This window comes from Mytilus edulis, chromosome 8, assembly GCF_963676685.1.
Source record: "Mytilus edulis chromosome 8, xbMytEdul2.2, whole genome shotgun sequence".
In the NCBI taxonomy this organism is placed as follows: domain Eukaryota; kingdom Metazoa; phylum Mollusca; class Bivalvia; order Mytilida; family Mytilidae; genus Mytilus; species Mytilus edulis.
In genome coordinates, this window is record NC_092351.1 from 39,140,032 (window position 1) to 39,156,698 (window position 16,667).

Below are 16,667 nucleotides of genomic sequence, written 5' to 3' on the forward strand. Positions count from 1 at the left end.
TGACACTCGACGGTATGACTATGAAACAATAACCTTTTAATAAAATCTCAATTTTCTTTTTGTGTTTTAAATTGTGATCAGTCTTTGATAATTCAATCATTTTATTGCTGAATGAACCGTGGTGCACAGTAAACAATACTGACACGATAAGACACGGTAGCCATGAAAATCACACAGTAGCAAACACTTCCATCTATTGTTTACTGAAAGGGTATATAGTGATTTTGTTATCAAATTATGTACCTATTTACGCCTTGATTTAATCATTTGAACATTTTTTTCACTTTTATTTTTAAAACTCTTAAATCACTGACTATATTAAAGAGTTGTTAATTAGCAATAAATGACAAAAGGACTGTTTACTTCTTTTGTCTAAACCTATCCACACCAATAGAGAACAGAAGAGGCTACAAGCAGCGTATAATTGAAACGTAATCTACATGTGGTATTTTGAAAATATGAAATCTACATGTGGTAATTTGACATATATCATATTTCTCTATATTTTGTTAATATAAAGGTTCATGTCATCTTTTGTTATCAACATTATTATTTCTATTATGTCGTGATTATAATTGTATATTACAGATAGAAACAGACGTGGGTCATTTCTAAAAAGAGCCATAAATTTTCCTTATTTATAAATATGCACTGACATGCAATATATTCCACATGAATAAGAATCATATCTTCTATATAGCGAAAAAGGAAGCAAACTCATCATAGATACAAGGATTAAATTTTGTATTTACGCCAGACGCGCATTTCGTCTTCAAAAGACTCATCAGTGACGCTCGAATACGCTTCGACATTTCTTTTTTAATTGATTTTGGATCAAGGTTTTGTGTATAATTAGGACTTTCCGTTTAGAATTTTTCTCAGATTTCGATATTTTTGTGAGTTTAGTTTTTACACTAAAAAAATGATAAGTTTTTACAGGTTATTTTCTTCGTCTACATCACATGATGTTCATAAGGTATTTTTTATGTATGAAACATCAGCACCACATTAATGATATCTTTCCATTATAATTTAGTATCAAAAATAAAAATGAAAAGTCTAACGAATTTAAAATAGTGCTATCAACTATTTTTCAAAATAGTCTAACACTATTTTCAAATAATTTCCGATTGCGTACGGGAGCCTTCAATCATAAGGGAATAGATGACAATTATTTTGTTCATTTTTTATCTTTTGAATTATCATTTAGCGTCATGTTTCCCTATAGTTTGGTGATATTATCTCATTGAATAATTCAAAGTTCGGTGACTATGTTGATTATATCTTTTCCATCGAATTTGAGTGACTTACATCTGGAAATTGACAATGGCAAATTGATGGAAATCTAAACGACAAAAGTGATGATTTTAACTTTCCAATTGGGAACTTTCCATTTATATTAAGGAACATTCCAACAGGTCTGTATATGGAATATATTTTTCATGATATTTTAAGATTGCAATCGTAATGTCATTACCTTGATAGAGATTTTTTGCTTACAATAAAGATATCCAACTATGCGTTTTAGGCGTCGAAATTGAAGTCATCCTTTCTTAAAATAATCTGCCGCCTTCATGACTTGGTTGAACGTAAAGGAATATATGTTTCACAGATTTCAACGAATATGTCCAAAAAGGCGTAATTACAATCCCGTCTTCCTTTCTTTGAATTTTAAACGTTTTGTATTGTAGACTATTTGTTGCTTTTTGTGGATTTTTCGTTTTTTGCCATATCATTGTCGGTTTATTGTTGACTTGTAAGTTTGACTATCACTTTTGTATCTTCTGTCTCTCTTTTTCTTCTCTCATGTGTTGAAAAGATTTCTTTGGAAAAGTAAATACCAAAAAGTCTCTCAGAATACTACACCATACAAGATAATTTTGCATATACTTCTCTATCTAGTTGGTTGTAATTATGTCACTCTGACGGAGGTCGGTGACATATTGTTATTGTTTCATTCTTTTTTTTTAATTTATAATGATTATTATTCCACACTTTTTTGTCCAGACTATTTCTCGGATTTCACACTTTTTTGTCCAGACTATTTCTCGGATTCGTATGGACCAATGGTGATGGAACTTTACCATAATGTTAACCCCCATTTGTAGATGTGCAATCGGGAGTTGGCACTGACAAGATGGCTACCGTTGTCATAGAAACAGAAAGAATGTGATAAATCGGAAAGTCTTCCAAACTGAATGAAACGTAGTGGAAATGTTACTTGGCATGCAGAGACATTCATCTTTGGAATTTTCAAAATGGCCGCCGTTACCATAGAAACGGTACCAATATTAAAATTTTCAAAATGCTGAAAATTGGCAGAATGATGTATAGTGATGTATATATGTTAATGCAATGTTTAAACAAATCGAAATGGCTGCCACTTAGTGGCAATTGGTGGACCAGGGTGACATCCGCTATTGCTCGCAATGGCAATTCTAGTTTAAATTGTTATTGTATCAAAATAAATAAAATAAGACACTAATAACTGCACGTATTGCCTGTCTTTTAGGCAAAAAATAAATAAAGCTGAGAAACATACAGGATACGGTTCAACTTTTGGATGTTGTTGCAATAATTATTGCATAGTTTTGTCACTGTGACTGTGACATACATGATAATGTATAAATTAGACTGATAGTTTTCTCGTTTGAATGTTCTGCATCATCGTCTCGAAGCCTTTAGGGTTGACTATAGATTATAGGTTTTTTTACATTGTTGAAGGTTGTACGCTGACCTATAACTGCTTATATCAACGTCATGTAAAGTATGCTACATATTTGTCTCATTGACAATTATACCACATCTCATTATTTGTGTATAGCAAATTTTAGAGAAGATTATGTGTAAAAGTTGTAGAATATACAACTATTAATTGACTGATAATGAACAATAGGGGCTCGTGACGAAACACATCTGTCAAGAAGAAATGTCAAATAAAAAAATATATAATTTTTTGTGATTGAAATGTTCCTAAATATCTTAATGAATTAACAAGATTTTGAAACATTACTTTATTTTAGGCTCTTGACGAAGTTATTTGTAATAAAGAAGGAGACAACGGGTCGGGCAAGGAAATGCACGTTAACAAAACAGATTATATTTTATTATAACAATATTTAAAATTGCTAACAGATTATGTACACTTTAACTTTAATCCCCATTCTTAGCGATACTGACTGATATCAAGATTGGTGGTCCCCTTTGTGTAGATAAATCTGTTTCCTCCTAAACTTTTGGCATTGTCTCTTTTTCGGCATTTTCTATCGTACTATCATGATTCATCTTTTCTTCTCTGTCCTTTCTTTTCAATTTTGTAAAAAATGATAAAATAAAATTAATAATAGAATATTACTCCTTGAAATACAAGCGCATATCATTTTATTCTAGAAACATTTATTGTGTAAATCAAGTGGTGTAACTGTTAACATGTGTATGATTCTCCTGACCTAATCACCCACAAACTTCTATTCTATACCTATATGGACTATTCGAACTCCCGCAGCACAATCATGCGCTCTTTTTGTATGTAAAACATTATGGCTACTATGTTTACTCAAATCAAAATTGTAATTGTTATTTAGATGAGTCTATAGTTTATTTTTTATCTTGCGTTTTGTTGAAATCAAAATAAATGCAGATAAACTTAAAATATTATTTTTTGTTTGTTAAATATTTGGGATCTCACATTGTAAATTAAGGAGATGAATAACACACATACCTTTTCCTACTAAACACAAGGTATAAAACCAATACTATCAGGACCAAATTCAATAAACACGATGACAGGATACCAATTATAACACCAGTATGTAAGCCTGGAATATAAAACTGAAATATAGGAACATGCTGCATGTGCGTGTCCCAAGTCAGGGGCATTAATAAAGTGGTTGTCGTTGTTCCATGTCCGTCATTTGTGGGTTTTTTTTACAATAAATATGATCGTTGGTTCATATTTTCATATCGGGGACTTTTATAGCCGACTATATGGTATGGAGTTTTCTCATTGTTTCAGGACATGTTACATCCACTTTATTTCAACTTCGATGGATATTTGTCTCATTGTCAGTCATACCACATCTACGTAATTATATACATAAATAAATCTTAACAGTTAAAAATAAGAAATGAATAATTTTAGTCATGATTGAATTAGTGTCTCCATTGCACAGATATTCTAATGAAATTATACTTGTGTGTGTATGATTTTGCAAGGTATTTTGTATTACAAACGTTAAATTCAAAATGTTTATAAATTCGACTTTGGCCTAATGAATTTAAGATATTGTCTTTTACCGTTTCTCAATGACGAAGTTATCATTGCTGCAGCATTTGATATATACCATCAGAAAAATGTAAACCGTTTCTTTATGTAAATGATTCAGATCAAGATTATTTGTGCTACTGATCTACTTCCTGGCTATTTCAAATAAGTGGTGTCGAAAAAAAAATACCTTTGTTTATTTCGAAAACTGTTTTCTCTGTAGAAGTTAGTTCCGTTGTCGTTGGAAAACACGACACACAACCATTCAAGTGTAAAGCTGTTGTTCCATTATCTTGAATGAAAGTTAACAAATATCTGAAAACGTCAGGATTAATGTTTATTTACCCAGTATAAAATTAAGAACTACTTTCGTTGTTACTATTTTATATAATCATTATTAATAACTTTTATTTAATTTTCAGTTATATTTTAGTACTGGAATGGAAATCGCGCATATTCCAAGAAATTTACAGAAACAATGCAATTAAAAATTATGATACGTGCATTTCGATTTTTCCTTGTATTACTTTCAATTATTTTAAGTCATTAATTACATAAGAATTAAAATAATATTGATACCAGTGTCCAATTTTAGACTTGTTCTTTCGTTTAAAGAGAAAGATTCTGTTGAATATGTTAATACTGTTGAAGTTGAATCTGTTATTTCTACTGAATTTGGCAATTCTGTTGAAGTTGAGTATGTTAATTCTGTTGAGTATGGTATTGTTTTCCTTTCTGTAGTTGTTAATGCTGTTGATATTGCTGTCAAAGTGTTTGTAATTGTTGAACAACCATCAACTTCAGACTGTGTGGCATTCAAATCTGAAAACAAAAGATATTATAAATGTCTAGCCATAAGTTGTGTGGCTAAATATTCTCATTTAATTCTGTGTCAATCTAATTATATAATCAATTTACTGTGACGGTATAATATACTCATAAGCTTTAAAGTCAACTAATAATATGTTCATAAAAATATTACTCTATATTTTAAATTAAAAAAAAGGTCAGGCATTTTTATCTTTTCATCAGTTTTTCACTCATCAGAATAATTATAGAATAACTAATCGAAAAATTCAAGTAGAGAAAAATATTCAACCAGTGACCGAACAACACATTAATTCACGAATGCGCGTAGCGAATGAGTTAATTATCAGTGTTTTTCGGTCACGAGTTGAATATTTTTCGATATTTGAATAAGTTTAATTAGTTATTCTTTTTATTACATTGGCAAATGGCTTTTTTTAAAGAAATTAAAGTTAAACATGTAAGGAACTATATCTTTTTTCTACGCATTCACAATTTGTTTTGATTCGCCGTTGTCGGCGTCTTGACAACGCCCATTGTTGTATGAAGTCAGAGAGTGAAATAACCACGTTTATTTCACATGTGAAATAATTGGTTTATATTTCACTGGGAAATCAATGTAATTCATTGCAACCAATGTAATAATTTGTTTTATCGCGTATCGAAAATAAAAATAATAAAACTTACATGATGCAAAATTTCTATATGCTTAATATTGGTACAGTATCACACAACTTTTAAAGGTCAACTTACATCTATAAATGAAAATAATCTATAATACGGTTCGTTTAATAGCTGTTGATTTTTTCTCCTTAATGCATAAAACGTCCGCTTTGGACACATATTTTTCATTTCAATTTATGGCTAGAAAAATAAACTCTGAAAAAAAACTATTTGTTTTATCATTGAAGAAAACTCGGAAAATCCCGTTTTATTTTTTCCGTATTCCATCTTAAATATTTTCGTGTATAACCATTTAATTATATAATGAGACAGAAAATTCAGAATGATGCGATCTACCTTTCGTCTAATTGGGCAAAACTGTAAGACGACTTCTTTTAAGAGTTTTCTCTCAATGACGATTTTTACCAATTTTTTGGGGGTGTAACTATCTTGAAGTGTATGATAGGTACAAATATTTTTTATATGCCAAAGTGATAAGCAAAACAAGATTTACATATAGTCTTGATCGTATTGTAATTTATTGCCTTTAAATACCGATTTATACTTATTTTATCGTTTCTAAATGGTAAAAAAAGTGTTCATGTACGGTGACCTATAGTTGTTAATTTCTGTGTCATTTGGTCTCTTTACACGATTGACAAATTGTGCAAATAATCGAAATCTTGGGAACTCATTTAATGAGAATACGTTATTGTTGTTAAATAACTTTTAATAAATTTATAAGTAAAATGACAGAAATCGAAAGCAGCTATTTATACGAGTGATTGTTCTAAAATGATTTTTTTTTCTCACTATATAGTAGCTATAGAAAAAGTCTTAACTTCGAAAATGATAAGTTAAGAGAAGATCTTCAAATAAGCTTGTAATACAGATCTTCTTTCAAAAGATAAATTTCTATAATCCCACATTTTGATTGTTTCATAATTTTCATTATCGCTAAGCAAGGTTTGAACAATACAAGAATGATGTAGATGCACTGAATCCTTTAACTGATCCCAAAGTATTATAGAGTATAACTGCCTTTTTTACTAGTTGATTTCGAAATAAAGCATACATACCCAGTTTAATAGTTATATTTAAAATATAATTGCACAGATTTGAAACTTCTTCTATATAAAATATGTTTTCTGGTGAACTAGCTATGTTTGGAAAATCAGTCCTTTCACTTGCGTCATACATCAGTGACCCAACACCTATAACGTTAATAGCTTGAACTGACGATGGTAAGAAAAATGCAGAGAATTGTGTTTGTGTTGGAGATTGTGACAATCCATACGTGATGAGTAGCATCGAAGACTGAGCGTCCGTCCTCATTCCTTGCGATGAAACATAAATATTATCTCTAATGTGGTCTAATGCCTTGTTCGTTTCACGACTACCAGTTAGACTGATGTTTTTAATGGACATAATAGCATCCAGTAAACTTGATTTGTCGCTTTTATCGCTTAAATCAAACTCTGTCTTTGGAAGTGTGTTGAATGTGACTAGAGCCACCATATTATCATGTGGTCCTATTGTCAATCTACTTGTTATGTTGTAAATGAAGTCTATGACTTTATTAAATTCGTCTTTTGAAACATCAGCAGTTGTATCAACCAAAAATGTAATATCTGTGGAAAAAAGTTAACTGCATAAATAAAGATGTAACGGTACAACAAAATGATAATATACCTATAAGTCAATAATATTTCAATTTTTTCCGACACTATTTCAAAAGATTACTGTAATGAAATATCCTTAATTTCGAAAGTTCGAGTGTCCGTAAGACATGTAAGACATGTCTGTCACATTTTTCTCAGCAACTGCAAAAACTGAGCTTCCTGATATATATTTGTAAGCTATATAATGTAACACATTTTCAGCTCTATCACTTCTATTTTTCTTATTTGTCTCATGCATGTATGATATGGATGTGTCATATATGATATTTCTGTTGATACACACATAAGAGATTTAATGATGGGTATTGTGTCTGGCCATGCACATATAATCTGTAACGGTTGATTTTGCTCGCCCTACTTTTGACTTTCAAGGAGGGGGTGGTAATTGCAGTGATCTATCTTCCTTGCAGTTAAGTATTTTTCTTGATTTTACTTTTTTCAAATAACTTTTTCAAAATCGTATTTGATGTGCGAACCCAACTGTTTTGTTCCGAGTGTCACTGACGAGTCTTGTGCAGGTGAAAAGCGCCTGGTATATAAGAGTAAAAGCCTGGTATGTTTGATGAGTTTTATTTTAAAGAAATCTCAATAAAAGCAAACATCGGATGCATTTCCATCCTTTGTTTACTCATGCTTCAACTTATATACCATATAGGCAAATGAGAAATGATACTTTTCATAAATAAAAAAAAAAAGATTACTTGGGAAATCATTTTAAGTTCCTGAATGTATGAAATGTGTTTGCCAAATGTTTAGTGGCAAACCCTTTATTCATGTTCAAGGCGAGAACAAATCAATAAATTAAACAATACAGTAATGCAAATTATAGATCGAACTGGACAAAGAACGGGTGTTCCGTTTTGCTACTGAAAATGAGGGTGTGTTGGATGAGGGAACAATATTTTGCCTTCCAACACCCAAACGTGATCGATTGTACAAGGCGTTTTCTGAATGTGAATTCTGCTATGTATTTCTTTACATGAGACAATTTATTCAATGTCCCCATATTCCGATCGGACGTAAGTGTGTGTGTTTGACAACCATATCAACAAACCGGACGGCTCACATTAGTAAAGGTTGTACTCCAAGAAAGGATGAAATTTTAGAAATGACAATATTTCTATAATCACGTCAAAACAAAAAAGATACCAGAGTGACATTCAAATTCATAGATCGAAAATAAAATGACATCGCCATGGCTAAAAGTAAAATACAGACAAAACATAGTACACAAGATACAACATGGAAAACTACAGACTAAGCAACACGACCACCACCAAAATCTAGGGGTTATCTCAGGTGCTCCGGAAGGGTAAACAGATCCTATTCCACATGTGGCTTTATGTAAAATTCACACATAGTTGACACACATGTAAACTAAACTCACCATTTTTTGTAGACAGCGTTCTGTTTATAATCAAAGTTATGCAAAGCGTTGTACACAAAATGGTGACAAGTTTTTCCATTCCTTTTCTATTGAATGCTCAGTTGTGAATATGCTTCTCCTTTGTAACCTCCTTTTGTAACTAAAATGTACTTTTTTTTGTGCTCTTTTCGGTGAACAAATTTGAGCAGTATAAGCTTCATGTGATAAATAGCATCTTTCTACTAAACATTTCATAATCAAAATAACCTTACAGACTTAAATATCCTTTCAAGTTTTCTAATTCGTTAAGTCATAACTTAAATAACTATTTTTGGACACAATAACTTTCAAGGAGGAATATGAGACAAATTTAATAATGCATCGAGCAAAGTAACAATGTTAAAATGACTTGACACTAAACGAGATGAATGTGAAACAATACGGTTTTAACAAAATCGCAATTTTCTTTTTGTTTTTTTTAAATGTGATAAGCCTTTTATAATTCAATCCTTTTGTTGTTGAATGAATCGTGATAAACAAAAACAATCTTTACACAACCAGAATTATCTAGCCATGACAATTTTATGAAAGCAAACACTATTGTTTATTGAAAAAGTTGTGTCTTAAATCTTAAATATGTGATATTTCTTGATATTTTGTTAGAATAATATTCATGTAATATTTTTTTTTCATAAAAAAAAAAAAAACTAGCAACATTTTTATTTTTATGTATAAATAAGCGAATTGCACTTGCGCAGGCACGGGCCAATATAATAATTCCTTTATAAGCATTCACTTACATGAAATACATCATATATATATGAGGAAATTTTGTGTTCTTTATGCTCTCTTGCACTATCACATTTATATGGGAAACCAGAGATATCAGTATAATCCTATATATTGAATAAATTTCAAGACATTCACAATCAATATATTCAAAGTTTCCAGTGAATATGACGGCGGCTTAGAAGTGAACTTCATTAAAACAAAAACTTAAACTTACATTCAACCATATATTTTATAAAAGATATACAAACGGATGGAAGAAAAGACCAACAAACACAATGGCAAACATATTGCAAAATATTGATTTGACAGCAAAAATGGCGAACCCCCATATAAATCAATAAGGATAGTGCTAGACTTCCGATTACAAACTTTATCGTGAAAACAGTTTTAGCGGTTCATTGGTATGTAATCTCTTTCTCGTCAATTTTTTGTTTTATTGATGTAGTGTACCATTACTGTTCTACATCTGATGAGTCTGCATGTTAATTTGTTTACTCTATACTGTATTTAACAGTTATACAACTGATTGGGCGATTCATTTTCTCCACTTATATTTAAATTGGTTTTCCAAATCATTGGAAAGAGGGGTACGAACCGATCGATTATTTTGATGTTTTTTTAGGTGTTTTTCTTATATTTTAATTTATAGTCTCAAGTTTTTTAAGTGTGCTTTAACCTGCACCAAGGGGAAGGTGTCAATAAGTCTTTTCTTTTTTATTTTCATTTCTGTCGTAAATAAACATAAGACTCCGGAGAGCCTTTTGCCAACTTTATATCAATGAATACCATTTACTAATTTATTCAATCTTCTAGTACCTGTTATGGGAAGTTGTTCTTTATAGGAGTACGAAATACAATATTGTAAATTTATGTTTACTTATGTCGGGCTACATCACGGAATATAATACTATTGTTTGGTGTGTTCGAGCTTATGATTTGACCATTTGATTAGGTACTTTCAGTTTTGAATTTTTCTCGGAGTTTAGTATTTTTGTTATTTTACTTTTTGATTTATCGAAATGTTATCATTCAGTATAACAAAAAGTAAAGTAACAAAAATACCAAACACTGATGAAAATTCAAAACGGAAAGTTCGTTATCAAATGGCAATGTCAAATGCTAAAACACATCAAACAGACTATTGTTATTACAAAAATATATAAAATAAAGTAAATTAAGAAACCAAAACAAGGAATGAAACTCAAAGTTATTAAAATCATAAATAGCCATAAAACCTGGTTCAATCCACCATTTTCTACATAAGAAAATGCCTGTACCAAGTCAGGAATATGACAGTTGTTATCCATTCGTTTGATGTTTTTGAGTTTATGATTTGGCCATTTGATTAGGGACTTTCCGTTTTGAATTTTCCTCGGAGTTAAGAATTTTTGTGATTTCTTTTTTTTTTTCAAATACTAATAGTCCATTTCTTAGTAGGTAGGCGTTTATTTTTGCATCAGTTCAGTGTTTCTGTTGTTCCATTGTTTTCCTCTCAAGGTTGATATGGTTTTTTGATATTTGGTTTGTTTCGCTTAATCGGTTTATGACTATTGAAAAGCGGTATACTACTGTTGCCTTTATTTAAAACAATTGGTGATGTTCTTCGTGAAATTGATATACCTTCAGTATTTGTTCGGTATGGTATGTGCTACCAAATAATGTTAAGACCAATAACATCAGATGAAATTTATGTTATTTGTAATCGTCTGAATCCTAAACTCCATTTGAATTTCAAAGCCGTACTGAAGCGGATTACAAACACAAAGGTTCTTGGTTCGATCCCAATTTCAGGGGCTTAATTTTCGGCTCTCCCTTGGCACCATTTGCGAGTATGGTCTTGAGAAACGATGATAGTCCGTTGGAAAGGGGACACTAAATGGCTGACCATGTTAAGAGAGAGCAATATCTCTTGCACGTAAAATACACATTTGTAGATTTCGAAAAAGAGCAGGCTAATGCCACTACAAGGCAGCACTTGCCCCCAACAAAGTGGAGATGAATTAATATAAGTTGTAATAACTTGTTTCCCAATCTACTATAAATAAATATGTTTAAACTAATTTGAACCAGTTATTCTTCTTCAAATTTAAACAGATAAAAACTTTAGTTTTCATCATTTATCCGTCATATTTATCGCTTTATTATATATATATATATATATATATATATATATATATATATATATATATATATATATATATATATATATATATATATATACTAGTATATTAAAAAAACATACAGTAAAATTAAAAGCAAGTACAATTAAAGATGCATTTCATTTATCTTATTTCTTTAATTATTTATTATTAATCTGTGGTCATGAAACAGGTCTAGCTAAACAATGTACGTAACCACAGCCTATAATATTTCATATAGGAATTTTCACATTAATAATAGACGATGTGACACTTCTTTCTCCAAGATTTTCATACACTGTAAACATTGTATCCTTTTCACTCATTGTTTTAGTAGGTGTGATACTGATGCTGGAAGTGTCTCTCTTGTACATGTGTCTTTTTTCTCCTAAACTTGTGTCATTGTACTCATTTACAGCCTTTACTATATCATCTTCTGGACTTATCTGGTCCTTTTTGTCTTTTCTTCTAAATGAAATAAAAAATGATAAAACTGTAAACTGATTTATAGCAGATTCTATGAACTTTAGTTATTTGATTTAAGATGCAATTCTTATTCTTTCCCTTAAAGCAAGCGTAAATTGTTCTAAAGCAGAAAGTAACTCATCGAAGATTAAAATCATATAATTCTGTACGCGATACGCACGTGTTGTCTACATATATCTGAACAGTGGCACTCGAAACAAAACAGTTGAAATGGAAGTCCAAATCAAAAACATTGACGACCACTGGAAACCGAAAATAAAGTGGGGTGTTTTTTTTAAGGAATCTGATGTTTTTAATGATAAAATTAATTATAAATAAAACTCATCATACCTTTTTCTTTTATACAAGAGGTATAAAACGCAAGCTAAAATTGCTAGAATCAGTAAACATGATAGCAGGATGCCTACTACGGCACCAATATCTAAACCTAAAATAGAGAATAAAGATGTTGTTCAATTAACCTAACAAATAAAGAAAAACAAATATGGGTACTATTAAATCTCAAGTTGATAAATATGAAATAAAACTAAAATAATGAAAACCAATTACGGGTTAAGATTTTAACCTTACTTATTATAAATCAGAGCTGATATTGAAATTGTGTTTATTTGTGCAACAGACATGACAAATATTTTAATACTAGTAAACTTCATACGACCAAGACGGAAAAAGGACGTATAACACGTTTATCATAGTTCATGATATGTGTATTGGAGGAATCAAAAGTATGATTATTATACTAGTATACAAGTGAAATTAACACATTAACACAAATTTGGAAGAGATGGAGCTGATAAAATAGTAATCGGAATACTAAATGTATATGTCAGTATGATTAGTATATTTGCCCTTATCCTCGACTTCTTCATCACAATTTGCATTAATTGCTCCCTGGGTTTTCTCAACCTTTCCAAATGTTTGCAGTTGGTTTATTCAAAAATTTCAAGTTATTTTGGCAGTAAATTATTATCAGTATTTATGGACATTAGTGTTATTTGTTTTTGTGAAAATTACCCAATCAAATACCTTCGTTTGTTTGAGAAATTGTCGCCTCAGTCATTCTGTCTGTTGAAGTTATTTCTGCAGTCGTTGGTTCTACCCACTCATCACAACCATCCGACATTGTAGCTGTTGTTTCATTATCTACGAATCAAAAAGATGAATTTGTGAATATATCTTACATCAGCAAGATACAACACCAGAATATAGAGGTACGTGTACAGGGTCAATATTTCATGAATTTGTTATAAGCATGACCCATTTTTTAATATCTTCAAGTTTAAACTTAATTTCACAGTACCATAGTTCCATAGTTTACATTGTAGATTTAACAAACATGTGGCATTATTCACAAAATTATAACAACCCGTCACGTGAGAAAGCTGAATACTGCAATATTGACAGATTATGGCAAATTTAAGAATTTATCCACTGAATCTACTGGAGGGACATCTTGCTCTTAGATGTGGGTCTTAATATTGTCTTCCAATACTTATTAATCTTTATTTGTTTTAGGTACCAACTTTCTTAAAATGTTTAATAATTGCGTTTTCATCACAATGTCTTTAACAACAACATGACGAAATATCAAGAATTCTTATATTCTTAGCTATTCAAATTCAAATACGGTTTGACAAGTTTTAAATTTTAAATTTTAATCACACAAGTGGTGTAAATAGATGCAGAAATTTGCATTGTCAAAAAAAATCTACATTCAATGTTACTATATAATAAATATGTTTGAATAATTAAGTATATAATAAATATGTTTGAATAATTAAGTATATAATAATAACTTTGTACTAATTGAGATTGTGACACAGTGATGACTGTTGTATACCTATTTTGACAATTTTACCTATCGTCTCTGTTTTGTTCACGCATCGTTGTAAATATAATGGAACTTGATGCGCCTGTCATACAAGTGAGGGGTTTAGCGCTATAAAATCAGGTTCAATCCACCATTTTCTGCATATGAAAATGCCTGTGCGAAGTCAGAAATATGACAGTTGTTATCTATTCGTTTGAGCTTTTGATTTTGCCATTTGATTAGACTTATATCTAGAAATTGACTATGAGGGTCGGTTGAAAACAAAACTATTCGACTAAAGAGATGATTTCAGCTTCCCAATTGTGATTTTATCTTTAAACCAAGAGTTTCAAATGTTGAAGTTGAAATCATCCCTTCGTAAATTTTACAGACGCCATTACGTGTTGGTTGCCGTTATGAAATATTCGTTATATGTATGGTATCGGATATGTTCTCTTTGTCGTTCCATTTTCACGAATGTGACCTACCGATTTACTGGCTTTGTAATAACATGAGCAACACGACAGGTGCTACATGTGAAGCTGGATCTGCTTACCCTTCCGGAGCACCTTAAATCACCTCAATTGTTTATGGGGTTCGTGTTGTTCTTGTACTTCTATTTATTACATTTTGTTCACGCATCATTGTCAATATAATGTAATTTTATGCAACTGTCGTACGCGTGAGAGGTTTCGCGCTATATAACCATGATCCACCCACCATTTTCTTATTTTTGTAAATGCCTGTACCAGGTCAGGAATATGACAGTTAGTATCCATTCGTTTGATGTGTTTTATAATTTGATTTTGCCATTTGATAAGGGACATTTCGTTTTTAATTTCCTCGGAGTTCAATATTTTTGTGATTTTACTTTTTATAAGTATTACAGTAACCAGTAACCATTCAATATCTAAAGCTTTATTAGATGCAAAATGAATTAGTTAAACATCAAATAAATCAAAATCTTGCTGAAACAATTCCATATCAATCTAAATGCAAACATAAAAGACTAGGATATCGAACATATCAATGGAATTGTGTTAAATATTTTGATATGAGCGTCACAGATGAGTCTTGTGTAGACGAAACGCGCGTCTGGCGTACTAAATTATAATACTGAAAAAACACGCTTGCATTGGTTTGCACACTTACCATTCAGATTATTATTTGAGACTCACCAATCTTAGGTAAAATGGATGGCACAATACCACAAAGATTTATAAATCCACCAATATATTCAACATAATAAGAGTCAGGATCGTTTGCGATTCCCTGCAATTCGTCATTTGTTTTAGATAAATCTGAGCCTATGCCTATAGCGAACACTTCTGCTCCATATGATGTTCTGAGATCGTTTGCTTTGGTAATAGTTAGAGGTGTATTAGTCGAAGGGCCGCTTTCTATCACAATAACAACTTTACCAGCATCACTGCGGCCCCCTTTTATGGAAAGATAAAGTGTTCTCGTATATGTTAATGCGTCCATTGTTTTCCTCGAAGATACGGTTGATTGAGTGTATGATATGCTGTTTATGGCTGACAGAAGACTTGCTTTGTTGTTATTATCGTCCAACTCAAATAAGGCGTTTGCCTCATCATCAAACTTAACGACTCCCATTCGAATGTCATTGTCGCCAATAGTAAGATATGATGTCACATTGTAAATGAAACCCATGGTCAGTGCGTGGTCATCTGCTGACACTGAACTTGATGCATCTACCAACCAAAGGACATCTATAACACAATAAATAGGATTACTTAATGTACGTCGCTCAGTAATAATGGAAGACGATTAACTTTAGTTATATTCCCTTTCTAGTCGAACGAGAACAGTATTTTTGTGATTTTACTTTTGAACAGTTATTGGTTTAGTGAGTTTTTAAAAATTTATGAAAACTTTGCTGGCTTCTTTGACTTTGTTTAACTCTTGTAAACAATAGTGCTATATATATATGAAGATTTTTCATGAACAATATAAAAAAACAAAGAAAATTCTAACACTAAATCGATGATTCTTTGTCAGTATATTTACAATATACGAATCGAGTTTAGCAAACCATATCAAAACTCCAGATAGCAGAAATATTTCTTAAATGGCTTCCACTGGTTATAAACTGGTTATAACTGAGTACAAATTAAGAAATATTGATTCTTGTGGTATTTTGAACAGGGTTTAACAACCTCTTGTTTGTTGTTATCATCCCTAAATATTAAATTATAGTTTGTCGAGCGTCACTGATGAGTCTTTTGAAGACGCGCGTCTGGCGTAAATAAAAAAAAAATACAATCCTGGTATCTATGATGAGTTTATTCACTACCTGTAATCAAAACTTTTAAGAAATGCTTATCAGTTACATTAAGAATAATTAAATTGTTTCTTCTCCTTCCAGAAACTATTGTATGCAACTCACAGCCAATAAATGCAACTTTATTTTTTCTTAGTAAATTCGTAATCCCCTCTTACCGACCATTTTAATTCTGGGTCCGCCTCTGCTGTCATAGTTATTATTTCCCCATACCTTTATATGCTCCTCTACAGTAAGTCAATGAAAGTCCAAAAATGATCAGAAATACCGTTGTTCTCAACATCATGGCACTTATTAAAAATAATTAAACTTTATGAATATAAATAACATATTTCAAAAAAAAGTCCCTCCATT

General features: G+C 31.0%; 2 protein-coding genes across 2 annotated transcripts; both read right to left on the bottom strand.

The window, feature by feature from the left end:
- Positions 1-3,116: 3,116 nt before the first annotated feature.
- LOC139485515 (vitrin-like) lies at positions 3,117-9,182 on the bottom strand. Its single transcript, XM_071270047.1, has 6 exons — positions 8,804-9,182; positions 6,814-7,365; positions 4,844-5,086; positions 4,455-4,556; positions 3,722-3,818; positions 3,117-3,304 (listed from the first exon to the last, which is right to left on the bottom strand). The coding sequence occupies exons 1-6, from the start codon at positions 8,880-8,882 to the stop codon at positions 3,229-3,231; spliced, it is 1,149 nt and encodes a 382-aa protein (XP_071126148.1). The 5' UTR covers positions 8,883-9,182; the 3' UTR covers positions 3,117-3,228.
- A 2,706-nt stretch (positions 9,183-11,888) lies between these two features.
- Positions 11,889-16,667, bottom strand: LOC139485516 (cartilage matrix protein-like). Its single transcript, XM_071270048.1, has 5 exons — positions 16,527-16,667; positions 15,187-15,741; positions 13,225-13,341; positions 12,529-12,625; positions 11,889-12,180 (listed from the first exon to the last, which is right to left on the bottom strand). Exons 1-5 carry the CDS (start codon positions 16,597-16,599, stop codon positions 11,946-11,948), a joined length of 1,077 nt encoding a protein of 358 aa, XP_071126149.1. The 5' UTR covers positions 16,600-16,667; the 3' UTR covers positions 11,889-11,945.

Coding starts and splice junctions, on each gene's coding strand:
- LOC139485515 (XM_071270047.1), bottom strand. CDS start 8,882: ATGGAAAAACTTGTCACCATTTTGTGTACAACGCTTTGCATAACTTTG. Junction 4,557..4,843: donor AAGTCTAAAATTGGACACTG/GTATCAATATTA, acceptor CTTTCATTCAAG/ATAATGGAACAACAGCTTTA. Junction 3,819..4,454: donor AGTTTTCGAAATAAACAAAG/GTATTTTTTTTT, acceptor TTTATATTCCAG/GCTTACATACTGGTGTTATA.
- LOC139485516 (XM_071270048.1), bottom strand. CDS start 16,599: ATGATGTTGAGAACAACGGTATTTCTGATCATTTTTGGACTTTCATTG. Junction 13,342..15,186: donor ATCCATTTTACCTAAGATTG/GTGAGTCTCAAA, acceptor TTTGATTCGTAG/ATAATGAAACAACAGCTACA. Junction 12,181..12,528: donor CTCTTGTATAAAAGAAAAAG/GTATGATGAGTT, acceptor TATTTCATTTAG/AAGAAAAGACAAAAAGGACC.